General features: G+C 38.1%; 1 protein-coding gene across 1 annotated transcript in view; it reads right to left on the bottom strand.

Annotated features, from left to right (window-relative positions):
- LOC126251888 (hemocytin) overlaps nt 1-16,709 on the bottom strand; it is a 541,167-nt gene that overhangs the window by 428,814 nt on the left and 95,644 nt on the right. The window contains exon 11 of the mRNA XM_049952591.1: nt 4,585-4,727. Coding sequence (XP_049808548.1) covers nt 4,585-4,727 — 143 coding nt within the window. The remainder of the gene's footprint in view (nt 1-4,584; nt 4,728-16,709) is intronic.

Here is a 16,709-nt window from a genome sequence, read left to right as displayed (position 1 = left end):
GAATGCTGTAATAATCAAACTAAAAAACCTAGATACATGATTTCAACAAAATGGCCTTTAGCTTAATATTTCAAAGATCCTGTTTCCTCAGCTTAAAACCAGACAATCAAAAACCAGTAACATCAGTATTGTACATAAAAATCAAGTTATGCAAGTAGCCCAGTGCATCAAATTCTTGGGACTAAACTTGGACAAAAATCTAAGCTGGCAAGCACATATAGATTATTTAGCTACTAGATTAAACAGCCTTGCTTTTGTAATGGGTATGCTACCTGGTGTAAGAGTATAAACAGCAGGAAAATGATGTACCATAGTTACTTTGAATCCATAATTAGTTGTTGTTTAATTTCTGGGGGGAATACAAGCCACATGCTATGAATCCTGCTACTTCAAAAAGAACTGATAGAAAAATTTCTGCTGCCCTCCCTAGAACAATGTGTTGCCCCCTATACAAGAACCTAAAAATATTACCTATTCCTCTACTTACATGATTTTCAACCAGGGCAGGAGCATATGGAGGAACTATGGCTCAAGTATAAAGAATAGTTGACCAATCATTGGACATATACATTCCCAGTAGAACAATTCATACAGTTCCATGGTATACAGTCACTGTAAAGAAGCTTCTAAATAAACAGAGATTACTGCATAATACATGAAGAACAAAGCATAGGGCTACAGACAGAGAGATGCTTGCAGTGATCCATGCCACTCATGGCAGGGCATGTATCACTTATGTCAAACATATAGTTCCATATAAAGATAGGCATGACTGCAGTTAGTTTGTACACATTGGGTCACATGCTGTGGGAAAGTATTACTCAACAGGTGCAGTGTCTACCTGCTGGAGAGCATTTGTAATCTCCGTGGAGTAAGGAGGAATGAATGAGCTCTGTCACCATGGAAGATCTCTGGCACCAAGGAAGATGAATACGATGTATATAAATGGTTGTTGTTATATAGTTTTCACTGAATGTTAATGGGAGGTCTTTGAGACAGTAATATTAGTGGGTTCCAATAATACGTGTAACTTTTGTGAAAGTTTGTGACAACATCCAAAGTTAACTGGAAACAATCTACACTTTATTTAGTAGATAAGCAGTGTTTTGTTTTATAGTCACATCACTTCCATAAATCTGCACGGGAGAAAGAATTTCGATGCCGAGGAAGAACAGGGTGCAACACAGCTGGACCCTGAGGAAAATCACAAGCATTGCGAGGCTGAATATCTACAACAATATAATAAGGGAGTGTTAAGGCAGCAGTGTCAGGTGAAGCAGCATGGAGTAATACATCAAGAACAGGTGTTGCACATGCAATCAAAATATCACCATAGTAGCTAAATACAGCCGTAATCAGACATGAATAAAGACTCTTTATGCTGAATGAAACATGTTTGGCTGTCAAGAGAGCAATGTGTGATGCCTTCAGTGACTACCATAGAAGAATACTGTCAATTGATATTTTACAAAATGGAAAGAAATTCTGGTTGTATGGAAAAGCTGTTAGTGGCACCAAAGCTAGTGTCCAGTCCCTAGTGAATGTGACAGGAACTGAAAATGAGGGTAGCATAGCAAAAATAGCAAAAGCTGAACTGCAGCTCCATTTTCAAATTTCAAATGTTCCTTTTAAAAAATAAAAAAAAAAATAAAAAAAAAAAAAACTGCCCCTATTTAATCCTTGTACCACTGAAAAGATGAATGAAATAAGTATTGGTTTCAGAGGTGTTGAAAACCAGCTGAAATTGTTAAAACTGAACAAAGCTCAAGGACCCGGTGGAATCTCTGTCACATTCTATACTGAATTTAAGGCTGAGTTAGCCCCTCTTCTAACTATAATCTATTGTAAACCCATTCAACAAAAAACTGTTCCCAGTTCTTGGAAAGAAGCACAGTTCACACACACCTACAAGAACAGTAGTAGAAGTGATCCACAAAAGTACTGTTGAGTACCCTTGACATCGTTTTATTGTTAATCCCGGAACATATTCTGAGCTCAAATATAATGAGGTATCTTGAACAGTATCATCTCCTCAATGCCAACCAGCATGGATTCCAAAAACATTTATCATATGAAACCTAAATTGCACTTTTCTCACATGACATACTGAAAGCTGTGGATCAAGACAGGCAGGTAGATGCAGTATTTCTTGATTTTCGAAAAGTATTTGACTCAGTACCACACCTATGCTTATTGTCAAAAGTGCCATCATACAGGCTATCAAGTGAAATTTGTGACTGGAATGAGGACTTTTTGTTAGGGAGGATGCAGCATGTTATCTTGGGTGGAGAGTCATTAAGAGATGTAGAAGTAACTTCAGGTATGCTCCAGGGATCTGTGTTGGGACCCTTGCTTTTCATGTTGTATATCAATGATCTTGAAGACAATAGTAACCTCAGACTTTCTGCAGATGATCCAGTTATCTATAATGAATTACCATCTGAAAGAAGCTGCATAAATATTCAGTCAGGTCTAGATAAGATTTCACAGTGGTGCAAAGACTGGCAACATGCTCTAAATGTTCAGAAATATAAAACTGTGCACCTCACAAAAATGAAAAAAAATTAGTATCCTGTGACTATAATATCAATGAGTCACAAGTGGATTAGCCAACTCATACAAATGCCTGGGTGTAATACTTTGTAAGGATATGAAATGAAATGATCACATGGGATCAATCGTGGGTACAGCAGGTAGTAGATTTTGATTTATTGGTAGAATACTGCAATCAGTCTACAAAGGAGACTGCTTACAAACCATTAACATTACCAGTTCTCGGATACTGCTCATCACAAATGGTCACAGGTTTGTCTAATTTGTGGGAAGGTGTTACAGAGATACTGAAGGAATTGAACCGGAAGACTCTTGAAGATAGACGTAAACTATCACGAAGAAGTCTATTAACAAATTTTCAATAACAGGCTTTAAATGATGACTCTAGGAATTTACTACAATGCCATATGTAAAGCTCACTTAGTGATTGTGATTAGAGTAATTACTGCATGCACAACAGCAGTCAAAGTTCTTCTTGAGCTCCATACATGAATGGAACGTGAAGAAATCCTAATAACTGGTATAATGGAATGTATCCTTTGCCCTGTACCATCTGTCACCCAAGTGAATGGTAATGAAAGTCTACAATAATCTCAAGGGTACAGATGTGTTAAGCATGGAAACAGGTTCACTGAAATGACAACTATATGATCTCTTGGTGGAAAAATGCTACTACTCAATTGAGGAATTTTATAATGATGAGACGATCATTTCAACAGTGTAACTATTTAATATCAGAGTGTTGTGCATTATATTGTATGTATAAAATAATGTTTGGAAAATTTGAACACTAAACACTGGTTCATTATGAGAAAAACAATTGTGTTCTACATATACCTGCACTGGTAAAATCAGTAATATGTATATCATAAGGCAAAAATTGTCATGTCTCCTGTATAATACAGTCAGTAGATCTGTACAATATATGTTATGAGATGAATAAAATACAAATACAAACCACACAACTGAATGTAATACATTATATACAAATAACAGTACTAATATGCTGGAGAAGATGATACTGCCATCCACTGTTGTGGGAAATGCATAAACAAGTTGCAAATAAATAATGGATGATTAGACATATTCAAACAAAAAACAATGTGCAAATGTCAATAAAATGGTCAGAAAACTAAAAAGATGAAATACAAGGATGAAAACTAAAAACTAAGAAACAAACTGCCAGAGAAAGAGGAAACAGTACCAAAGACAGAGTGGGGGAGGGATATAGATACAGAGAGAGAGATTTTAAAACTTTGGTAGAAGCAGTTGACCACACACTAACTCTTTTGATGGAAACATGATGTGAATGAAGGAAACTTAAAACTTACTTAATGATAGTTTCAGACGTAGCACATATCTGTTTCAGTCAGTCTAACATTAATTTCAGTTATTCTGTTTAACTTCAGGAAATCATAAATGAAAAGTGCAGTAGCACAGAACATTACTGAAAGCCCACATCCTCACTCAGAAATTTATACAGCATTTAACACCACCAGGCAAAATAAGAGCATCTCTGCAGTTTACAACAGGAATGAATGACCCAATAGATAATTTCAGAACAACGTTATAACTATTTATTGTCAGGAAGTTATTTTTTATTTGTTTTGGAATCCAAAATATCTACAAAGGCTAACAGCTGATGCATCAGATGAAAGGATAGCAAGAAGGGAATCTAGAATTTGCACAAAAATAAATCATACCAAAATGTTTACAAACTTCTGTGTCACAAACAAAGTGATGACAGCACTCACCTCTGTCAACAGTCATATACTAACTAATAAATATGCATAACACTAACACTACAATCTAACAAGGATCTGGAATTAAGAACAACTTCCCATTCTTATGCATGAAAGATGCCAACAAAATATTTTGACAGCCCAGAAAATCTTACACATACAAAACAGAATATACAAATACAGAACCTAGGGGATGCAACATTAAAATGAAGTTTTAGGGCATAACTACAAAAGCACTGTAGAATGTTAGTTTCTGAGAGAATGCATAAGTTGTTTATGTGTCACTTACCTTTCCATCCCATTTGACAGACACCCTAAGAGTAGTCAAAACCAATTCAATATTATATCCTAGGAGTTCTACAGTGACACCTGGCAGCTGTGCAGGGACTACCATTTTGCGTCTACCACTCTCCAACACAGGAGTTCCCTCAGCTGGAAAAATTAAAAATAAGATCAAAAGATGCATCTCACACATAGTTTACATCCAAATCATTCCTAGTGAAACAGTTTATCTTCCCCCTCATCAGCATACAGTATTTACAACACATTTTGTTCTGCCTGCCTTCTGTTTACTATGTTACAACCACAACTTCCTCATTCTTGGTTTGGTTGTGGAATGGAAGTCAGCCACAACCATCCAAATAACCAGGGCAATGAGACAATTTGCACAACAAATCCATAAACACTAAGGGCAAAAAATGTGGGGTCATGCCTAGGTAAACAATCATGAGTAACTCTCAGGGAGCAGTTATTTGACAATCTAACTCAGCAAGTTTGCCACTGAGAACGCACAGCAAGCACTTTACTGTGAATGTCCCTGAAGGCAATTTCAAAATTCTGCTTATTTGATCAGTTATTAGGAACAGCAAATATGAAACCATATGTAAAAAGTTGGTAGGCTTTTTAATGGCATTGGTGCTGCACTGACAGCCTATTAATGATGTGATATAATAATGCGAGCCAAAGTTAATTCACTTTATCAAAATCTGGTTTGTTGCAGAACTCAACAAATATTTTGTCAAGTGATTCATACAGAACTCTGTTTTCCAGTATCCATGAATACAGTAGAATAATAATGTAATCTAAATCTGTTCCTTAGCTGATTCTTTCAGAGAACTGGAAAGGTAAAAACAAAACATGATGACACATATAACATTTTGTGTCAAAAGAAACACTGATGGGAGAAAAGTATAAAATTACGAGCCAGAATTTCTGGCAGTCATCTATCAGAAAGAAATGGTAGTGTTAATCTGCTGTTTTTTAAGGTGTGTTATAAACAGACTTTTCAACAAAAGTACAGAGACAAGAACCAGATTTTAATTATTATACATCTTGAGTGTGTGAGGCTGGCTGACAAGATTAATGTGAGTTTTTAATTACATACATGGAGATGATCAAAGTCATGCCATAACAATATGAAAATATATGGATGGTAGTAGTATTGCATCCCAAAGGAGTGAAAGAGTACTGCATAGGCAGAGCTGCCATTTGTACTCAGGTGACTCATGTGAAAAGTTTTCCAACATGATTATGGAAGCACAAAGACTCTGAAAGTAGAATGGTAGTTGGAGCTAGATGCATAGGATATTCCAATTCAGAAATTATTAGGGAATTCGTTCTGAGATCCACAGTCTCGAGAGTGTGCCAAGAATAGAAAATTTCAGACATTATCCATCACCATGGACAATGCAGAGGCCGACGGCCTTCATTTAATGATAGACAGCAGCGGCATTTGCATAGAGTTGTCAGTGCTAACAGAAAAGCAACACTGCAGCAAATAACTTGCTGAAATCAATGTGGAATGTACGACGAACATATCCATTAGGACAATGTGGCTACATTGGTCACTAATGGGCTATGGCAGCAGACAACTGAGTGAATGCCTTCGCAAACAGCACAACATCGCCTGCAGCACCTCTTCTGGGCTTGTGACCGTATCAGTTGCATGTTAGACAACTGGAAAAGTATGGCCTGGTCAGATGAGTCCCAGTTTTAGTTGGTATGAGCTGAGAGCTGCGTTCGAGTGTGGTGCTGATCCTCAAAGCTTTTGTATCCTGCCTGGGAGGCGGCGCGTGGGTAAGGAACAGGAACAGGAAAAGTTACTAATCTTTCGGTACTGCAGATACAGTTAAGGCACCTTTACTAGCGGATAACATATGCAAACATATTACATAGCTTTCAAGGTGGTGTGAAGTTGAAGCGAAGTGTCCTGGCTGTCTGCACCTGATATAATGTGATGAAGCAGTAGCGGAGCTTGTAGACCTCGACAGCACTGGCTAGAGGGTGCTGTCGTCTATCTCTCTCATAGTGCCAACTTGAGAAACTATTCTGTGGCATCGTTGCTATCGATACCACAGAAGCCATGGACCCATGTTGTCAGCAATGCACTGTGCAAGCTGGTGGTGGCTCCATAATGGTGTGGGTCAAGTTTAAATGGAATGGACTGGGTCCTCTAGTCACACTGAACTGATAATTGACTGGAAATGCTTACATTCAGCTACCTGGAAGCCATTTCCAACCACTTGTGGACTTCATGTTCCCCAGCAACAATGCAATGTTACCAGGCCACAAGAGTTTGTGACTAGTTTAAAGAACATTCTGGACAATTCGAGTAAATGATTTGGCCATCCAGATCACGTGACATGAATCCCGTCAAACATTTATGGAACATAACTGAGAAGTGAGTTTGGGTACAAAATCCTGCACTGGCAATACTTTTGCAATCATGGATGGCTGTAGAGGCAGCAAGGCTTAATATGTATGCAGGGGGCTTACAACGGCTTGTTGAGTTAATGCCAGGTATAGTTGCTGCACTACACCCGGCAAAAGGAGATCCAGCATGATGTTAGGAAGTATCCCATGACCTCCTGTCACCTCAGTGAGGTGTCTATATGTGATACTAGCTCAGAAGAAGCTTGGAGTTCATTTAGGGAACTTATAAGTATTAAGATTTGGCAAATACAGCAGTGTTTTGCGAAGAGAGGAAATTAAGTAAACAATGAGTGAATGAATATTGATCAATTGTAGAAATAAGATAAAAAATTGTGTAATATGGAATCAAAGTATTATTTCTACTACAAACTGGGAGGAATTAACTATAAATTGTTGTGTAAAAGTGAAAGAAGTTATGCTCAGTCAGGGACTGATGAGTAATTAATATCAGCATGAAAATATTTCATCTACTATAGACAAAAGAAGGGCTATTGGTATGAAAACAACATATGCTACTGTTTCACTGACGTTTTTAATATCAGTAATTATTTAGATAACAGGGCACTTTTTGCTTGCAGTGCATGATACTTATGCACACAATAAAAAATGAAAAATAAGGGTATTCAGCTTACGAGTAAGGCAACAACTCACCAAATAATAGAGACATTAGGTCATCAACAGACACCCACAGCTGAATACCACTCATCTTAGAATTTGCCCTAAATCTGAAGAAGTATTGATGACTCTTGTTTGAGTGTATCGATGACCCAAAGCCTGTACTATTCAGTGAGTTGTTACCTTTACTCATAAATTATTAAATTCTGCCAGAACTTCCACATATATGGTAACAACTTACTGAATAGTAGAGGCTTTGGGTTATCGACAGCTGCACAAACAAAAGTCATCAAAACTTCTCAAAATTTTGAGCAAATTCTTTTTCGAGCTTAGGTGTGCAAACGCACACACGTGCACTCACTCTCTCTCTCTCTCTCTCTCTCTCTCTCTCTCTCTCACACACACACACACACACACACACACACACTTATACAGCTCTGATGTGCCAGCTGAAAGAGTGAGTGGTATTCAGCTAGATCAGTAAAACCACTGTTTTGGGGATGTACACCTTTTCTTAATGTAGCTCTGCAAAGATATGGGTTAAATGTCCCAAAAAAATTAAAACTATTAATCCATAGATATTATGAAAAATTACATAAAGGTGTGTGTGCATGTGAATGTATATATGCTCCACGTCTCCTCCTAAACCGATGGACCAATTTCAACCAAACTTGGTACATATATACCTTACTGTCAGACAACAATTGCTGTGTGGGTAAGAACCACCTACCTATTGAATGGGTGGGGGTCAAAAAGAAGCACAACCAGTGACCTGTGAATTCCCTGACTTAACTCACCCAGTATTTGAGAATCAGAGCACTTAGTTACTTGCAACAAACTTTACACATAATTTCAAACTTTTACAGATTTTTTTTTTCACTGACACTCCCTGCAAAATGATGAAAGGAAAGAAGTTTATCACTTACTACTTTTCTGCTGCTCATGTAGTACATAGAATATATGACAATCAATAACTTTCCATTATTGTTCCTGTTATTAATCCAACATGAAAAGTTTGAAGAATAATGAAATAAAAGTACCACATGAGGAATGACATTATAACTTATTACTTCTTTACTATTAACTGTACACATGACACATTTTGCAGACAGTATGCACATATAGCATTGATGCAACTGAAAAATTATATCATTGTACAACTTATTGTTCAGGAAATATGACACCATAAACATTAAGCACAAGGCCAGACACTCCATGGTATGGGTGTGGAAGCACAGCTATAAATAAATACCTGGGCAATGCCAGCATTCTCTGACTGTGATGGTATATGTTAAGAGCAAATAGTGGTGTTATTGGTTTGGAACCTACACGTTTGTCATCAGATGGCTGTTTATGTTTATAATTTAATTTAGTGTGCACTGAATACTAAATGTTGGTTGTTTTTCATTGAGATGAATCTTCTTCAAGAAATTTTTATCTCCAATGTGCAGAAAATTTTTAAATCTTGCTTATTATTCTGTAAAATACAAACATCTCCAAAAACAGCCAACAAGCCATAAAGCGGCTTTGGATTTTTGATGGAATCATTAATTTGGTAATAAAGGCTTGCATGTGTGTGTGTGTGTGTGTGTGTGTGTGTGTGTGTGTGTGTGTGTGTGTGTGTGTGTGTGTGTGTGCGAGTGTGTGTGTAGAGAGGGAGGGGGTGGGGATTGGGTCAGTTAAAAAGGGAGAGAAAAATTAAATACAACAAGCAGGCTCAAATAGATGTAGGGTGCAGTAGTTATGCAAATATGAAAAGACTTGCATAAGCTAAAGTAGCATGGAGAACTGCATCAATCCCATCTTTGAACTGATGACCCAAGCAGCTACACCCTAGTAATCATCCAATGAACATGACTACTGGAAATACTGCAAAAATTCAGTCAAGATTATGGATTTTTCCATCTCTTTTGTGGTAATTTCACTGTCACAAAGAACTGTGACTGTACAACTTCTTAAGAATCTTGAGCAGGCCAACAATCATAGTTACAATTTATCTTGGTATCTATCCCTCTTTAACTCAATGAAGTAAGACAGGCATTTCACTGATCTCCATGTCACTATACAATGCACACAAAGGACCAAAACCAATATTTTGAGAACTATCTCCAGATTCTTCAAAATCAAACCATGGACATTTTCAATATGTTGGAGGTTTGATGCAATTTTCTATGATTTTTTTTCCTTGATGACTAACACAAATGTTTAGAAGCATTAAACTTCCGAGTTTTGCAGCTGATTTTGGTACCCAATGAAATAAGTGTGCTAGCAACATTACTTTTAATTCATAGCAAATATTTTTCAAAGTGTGAATTACTTGAATGTCATGTCTTAATAAATCTTAAATGTCCGGCCTCAGGTGTGTCATGGAATTTCTGGAGAACATCTAGGTGCCTGTGTTTAGGAACCACTGGTAGCCACCTCTTTCCAAACGGATCAAAGTTTTTCCTACAAAGTAATCCATTAACTACCTTAAATTGTCCTTTCACATCCTCTGACCGATTTAAGGCAAGCATAATATGAGATATCTTGGCGTCCTTCTTCTGCTCAGCAGAGAGATCCTGGAGTGCAGTCACTACCTTCATGAAAGTCTTGATGGTCTTGCACGAGAGACAGTCAGCTACTTGGTGTTCCCTTATACTTTTGTACACTATGGTAATGTCATACTCTTGAAGACATAGTGCCCACCTGGCGAGTCATCCTATTGGATCCTTAAGATCTGTCAGCGAACAAAGTGAATGATGGTCTATAACAATTGTGAATGGCCTTCCTTAGAGATACTGTAGAAATTTGCACATGACCCAGATCACTGCAATACATTCTCTTTCTGTAGTTGAGTAGTTTCTCTTGGCTTTTGTAAGTTTCCTAGAAGCATAGGCTATAACCTTCTCTTTCCCATCAGAAATTTGCACCAGAACAGCACCAATCCCATACCAACTGGCATCTGTGTGTGGTTCTGTAGTGCTCTCTCATCATACAGACCAAGTACAGGGTCAGCTGTCAAAGCTTCTCGCAGCACATCGAAAGAATCTTGTTGAGCACCACCCCAGATAAATTTAGCATCAGTTTTTAACATCTCTTGGAGTAGCCTGACTTTGATACAAAAGTCTTTGATAAAACAATGGTAATCAGAACATAATCCGAGGAAGCTTCTCACATCTCTAATACTTCTAGGGATAGATAATTCCGTTATAGATCTCACCTTTTCTGGGTCTGGCCGCACACCTTCATTTGACACAAATATTTTGATTTCTTTTGCTCCAAAGAGACACTTTCTTGGGTTAAGTTTCATTCTGCCTTGTTGGAGACACTTAAGAACAGCCCTCAGTCTTTTTATATGTTCATCAAATGTCTCTGAGAACACTATAATGTCATGTCAACAACAAAGACACATTTTCCACTTCAGTTGACATAGAAGATTATCCATCTACCCATCATCTGTTCAAAAGTTGTTGGTGCATTACACAAACCAAATGGCATTACCTTAAACTCATACAGGCCATCAGGGGTGATGAATGCAGTTTTCTCATGATCAGCCTCATCCACTTCGATTTGCCAGTTATCTTATCTTATTAAGCTTCCTGTAATCAACACAAAAGCGCCAACTGCCATCCTTCTTCCTGACGAGGATGACTGGTGACAACCATGGGCTCTGCGAAGGATGAATGATGCCATTCTTCATCATTTTCTCTACCTCGTCGCGAATTATTCAACGTTCTGTTGCTGACACACGGTATGTTCTCTGGCTTATTGGTTGATGGTCTCCAGTGCTAATCCGGTACTTCACCATCAATTTGTCTAATTTGCTCTTCACCTGTGGACTGAAGCATTCAGAGAACTCTTGAAGAATGGCAAGTAGCTTCTTCTGTTGTTTCTTAGTGAGATTTGGTGGTAGTAGAGTTAGAAGATCTTGTCTCATAGTGGTAGCGCTAATTTCGCCCACAGACTTGGCATGGGAGGGTTCTAAGATGCCCAGCTGTTCTTCAATTAACAGCTCAGCATTTGCTATGCATATGCGTCTTGGAAGGATCTGCGGTTCTCGGCGACAGTTAACTATCCACAATTCACCACTTCCTTTCTTCAACAAGATGGCAGAGGCTGGGATGACCAAGTTATTCTTCAGTGGTATGCTTCTCTTACATTCCAATACCAGATCCATGGACTGATGGATGGTATGACATGTGACAGTTACCTTTCTAGCACTGACTGTAGGAATGATCACTTCATCCAGCACACATAGTCTCCACACACTAGGATGCGCATCTTCCTGTCCACAGTATTTCATCTCGTCTAGCATTATCTTTGAGCGACCACAATCTATAATTGCCTGAGACCTACGTCGTCCTGCAACCGCATCTTCTTGTTCACCTTTGTCATCCCAGAGTTGGCGTCAGCTAAGATTGGTCTGCTGTCTTCTGGCACAGGCATCATCAAATATCAGCTGCCTTTCTCAACAATACTGCACCACATGTTCTGGTCGTCCGCAGTGGAAACACATCCTGGGTCCTCCAGATGTCAGTCTTCCTTGGTGTCCAAACAGGTTCCTCATGCGGCATTGTAGGAATGTAACTTCACCTGGGTCCTGACTTTTTCACCATTTTAAAGGATGAGAGATTGGGTTCAATCTCTGTTCCCCTTCCTCCCATATGGCCTCTTGAAGTGTCTTGGGTTTTTGCTCGCCATGCAATCCAAGTACCTTCTGAACTTCCTATCTCACAATCTGATGAAGAACACTTGTGATATCGGTTGCTTCCTCCATCACAGACATCAATACAATGTTTGGAAGCCGTTCAAACTTCTTGCACATAATTCTTTTTTTATGCATTGTCTCGATATACTGACACAACTTTTATGAAGTTGTCTGCTATCACAACTTTCTTCAGTTGTAGGGCTTGATACATGTCCTCAGCAACACCCTTCATGAGATGTGCAACTTTGTCTTCCTCCTTCATTCTAGGTTCCACTATTTTACACAGCTCCAAGACGTCTTGAATGTAGGATGCTGTATTTTCTCCTGGACACTGTGCCCTGCACTTTAATTTATCTTTAGCCTCGCACTTCTGTCACTGTGTGTTGCCGAAATACTTGCGCAGTTTTGCCTGGAATACTTCCCAGCTTGTGAACTTCTCCTCGTTGTTCTCATACTGTTGCTTGGCAGTGCCCTCCAAGGTGAAAAATATGTTAGCAAAACACACGGTGTCAGCCCATTTGTTAAATTTGGCTATATGCTCAAATACCTTCAGCCACTTGTTTGGATCTTGGCCATCATCACCAGAGAACCCGGAAGGATGTCTCATGTGGTGGCACACCGTTGCTGTCATCATAACGTCCTCTTCTTCTTCTGTCTCTGATAGATTCCAATCTGTTGAATATGGCTTGAACTCGGGTTTCTCACCATGTAAACAGTGGCTCTGTCATGGCCTGATGTGAGCCACTGTGTCGTCGATAATGTGTGCTGTCACAAGTTCCAATACCCAGCATCTCCACCAGAATAATGTCACATAGAAGGCGGTGTAATTAGGTGAATGATGAACACTAACTTCACTTAATGAAGGTTTATTCAGCCCTTGCACACACACGAGTGCGGAGCAAACTGCCTCTGGCCGGTACATACAGTATATTTACAGCTACAGAACATTCCAGTACAACCATGCTTGACATTTGTGGATACTTCTAGAATGTACTCAAACCAAATATAGAAATTAAAATTGTACAGTCTAGATGAGTTTTGAACTCACGACCCTCCATGCAACAGTTTAGTATCATAACCACTACACCACGATGCTACTCACTTCCTCCTCTGACAGTATGAAAGACAATCTTAATGTGGAGTAATAAATGTCATTTTTCTGGCACAGTAATCAAGAAAATTTTTGTTGTTTTCGAATTGCAGTGGATGATATACAACGAAATTTATGAGGAAATAAATACACTGTGAAGCAGTAGTCAAAATGCCTAACTCCTTAAACAGATGTCCAAAGATCATCAGGGGTGAGCACCACATATTATTCTTATAGCAATTTTTTTAGCAATAAAGACTTTCTTTCTTAAAGATGAGTTACCACAAAAATGAAAAGAAATGAATGAAAATATGCAAAATATGTCAACTCATTGACTTGTCTCTCCCTGAGATTTACAATGATTTGAAAATCAAATGTGTCTGAATTAAGCTGTTTAAGAGTTCCAAAATGTGTTTTTTTCCCAAATTTAAATTATCATCAATACAGAACTAGAAATTTTGGAGTTCTCGCCATAGTTATTATCTCCTTCCCATGTGTTACACTTCTCATTGGTGCAGTAAATCTGGATGCACAGAAACTGAATATGTTGTGTCTTCTTTAAATTGAGAGTGAGAGCATTTTTCAGAAAAACACTCAATAATACTTTTAACAACATTATTTACCATCCTTCTGTTGCTGTATGTGTGTTTGAAGTGATTGCAATACTAGTGTCATCTGCATAAAACACTCATTCTGCTTGTTGTAGATCTGATAGAAGGTCATTTAGATCCATGAGAAACAATAGCAAACCTAATATTAAGCCTTGTGGCACTCTAATAGCAGTTTCTACACAATCAGAAGACTCTTTCCCACTTACATTGGCTGAATTATTAAGTACAGCTTTCTGTATTCCTTTGGTTAGATATGACATTTTCCATTGGTTGAGTATACTACCAGTTTCATAAACACGTTAGCTAACCCAGAATAATTTGTGACACACTCAGTCAAATGCCTTACATAGCTCACAGAAAATACCAACAAGTGCTATTTTGCTATTTCATGCTCATAAAATTTGATGAGTGGATTTGTAAATGGCATTCTTAGTTGAGCAACTCTTGTGGAATAGAAACTGATTTACTATGTATATTGTTGCTGCTCAGGTGTGACACTATTCTGAAACACATTGTCTTCTAAAAAATTTGGTAGATGATGACAGTAGTGAAACATGCCAGTAGTAGTTACTGACATCTCTCCTATGGATGACTTTAACAAATTTCAGTCACTCTGGAAAAATGCCTTGAGTGATGCATTACGTATTTCAGGAATGATGGAACAAGTCTTTAGTGCTCTGTTGGAAACACCAACTAATCCACATGAGCTTTTATTTTTGAAATAATATATAATGTTCTAATTTCAGAAGTAAAAGTTGGGGAGACATTCATACAACTGAATTTTATATGCATTGCTTTTTCAGCATACTGCTTTGATTTTTCTCTTGAACCGTTTGTCCCTATATTTTCTATTACAATATTAAGAAATCATTATTAAACATATCTACTACATGTGACTGATCATTTATAGTCCTTCCCTTAAAATTAACAGTGATGTTATCATGTTCTGTGGCCTGTTGCCCTGTCTCTTCTTTTACTATATCCCCTACAGACTTAAGTCTGTTGTCAGAGTTACTGATTTCTGACATGGTGTGCACATTCCTTGATTTTTTAATAACTTCTCTTGGTAGTTTTGACTTGTTTTTGTAATTTGCAACTATTGCAAGGATCTTTACTTGTTCTTGCCAACAGGTACGTTTTTCTTTTCCTTCCACAACATACTTCAGTCTAGTAGTGATCCATGGTTTTTACATGGCTGTTTAATGTCCTTTCTTATAAGCTTATGCAGAAAGCCGTTTTAAAATAACAATACGAATTTATCATGGAACAGATTAACTTCATGTCAGCATTTGGTTCATTACAAATTTCATCTCAGGTTATCTCTTGTAAACTATTCTTAATGACAATTAACTTGGAGTCATTAATTAATATCACTGATTTTCACTTAGAATATCTATATCGTAAAACATCACCTTATTTATCCTAGCCAATGGTCCATAGTGATCAGTGAGAGCATTTGTTACTGGGTATTTTCGTGCTTTGAACTTCATCAAAGGAAATATTAACAATTTGGGTCCTACAATCTTTATCCACCTGTGATGGAAAATTAATTACTGGGATCAAATTGTAGTATTCCAAATAAGGTTTCCAGTCCACTTTTCTTATCAGAACCCTTCAGGAAATTTCTACTGATACCACCACAGACTATAAAATGCTTGCTGTTTTCTATAGCATATTCCTGTTAAACAGCTTAAAATTTCCTAATGGGCATCTATATACACTTACAATTAATAGTTAACTATTTTTCAATATTAATTCTCTGGCACACACTATAAAATCTACTTGTTTCAATGTTCTTGAAATTAATTCTGTCTCCTCATTTTCCCATATCAGTTCTACATGACTAAGACACTAGTGTGCAATCTCCAATCCTGTGGTTATGTGGTGCTCAGACAGGTCAGTTGCAAAGTCTAACAGAAATAAGAAGGTTCTGCTGCTACACATTTCGCACAGTAGCGGTGTGGGCCAGCAGTTGCAGGAAGTGTTGGGGAGCGAGTACCAGGTCATCAGCATTGTGAAGCCTCGTGCAAAGTTGTCTCAGGTGACTGACAGCATAGGGGAGTTAAGTAGGAATTTTATGGAGGAGGATCAGGTAGTGATAGTGGGTGGAGCAGGGAATAGTCTTTCTAGGGATGGGGAATATGATGTAGGTGTTAACCTGGTAAAGATAGCTACTCAAACTGGTGACACTAAAGCTCATTTCGTGCAACTGTTTCAGCATCATCATCAGCCTCATCTGGATGCAGCTCTTAGGCGCATTAACATGGGGCTGGAGAAGGCACTGATGGCAGAGGGCATGGGTCACATTGCCAGTGGTGCACATTGAGTCTATCAATAGATTGGGTTTCACTAGGCATGGCCTGCATCTCAATAGGTATGGGAAGGGGAGGCTGGCAAAGCTTATAGGAGACAGTGTAGTGGGTGGTGGTCTGATCACTCATGGAAAAATTCCTGTAGTAGTTGGTGCTAGAGCTGCACCTTTTTTTTTAAGTCAGTTGATAGGCATACCCACTTAAAGGAAGTCTCTCTAACAAAGTGCTCACCTTCAAAGGATGTCATGTTTCCAAGAAAGAAGGAATTAGCATATTTCATCAAAATATAAGAGGTATTAGAGATAAAGTTAGTGATCTGCTTGTAGATGTTGACTCTGAAATTATTGGTATATCGGAGCTCCACTTAAATAATTTGACAATTCA

This window comes from Schistocerca nitens, chromosome 4 (genome assembly GCF_023898315.1).
Source record: "Schistocerca nitens isolate TAMUIC-IGC-003100 chromosome 4, iqSchNite1.1, whole genome shotgun sequence".
NCBI classification, from domain to species: domain Eukaryota; kingdom Metazoa; phylum Arthropoda; class Insecta; order Orthoptera; family Acrididae; genus Schistocerca; species Schistocerca nitens.
This window is presented reverse-complemented; position numbering and strand designations above follow the sequence as displayed.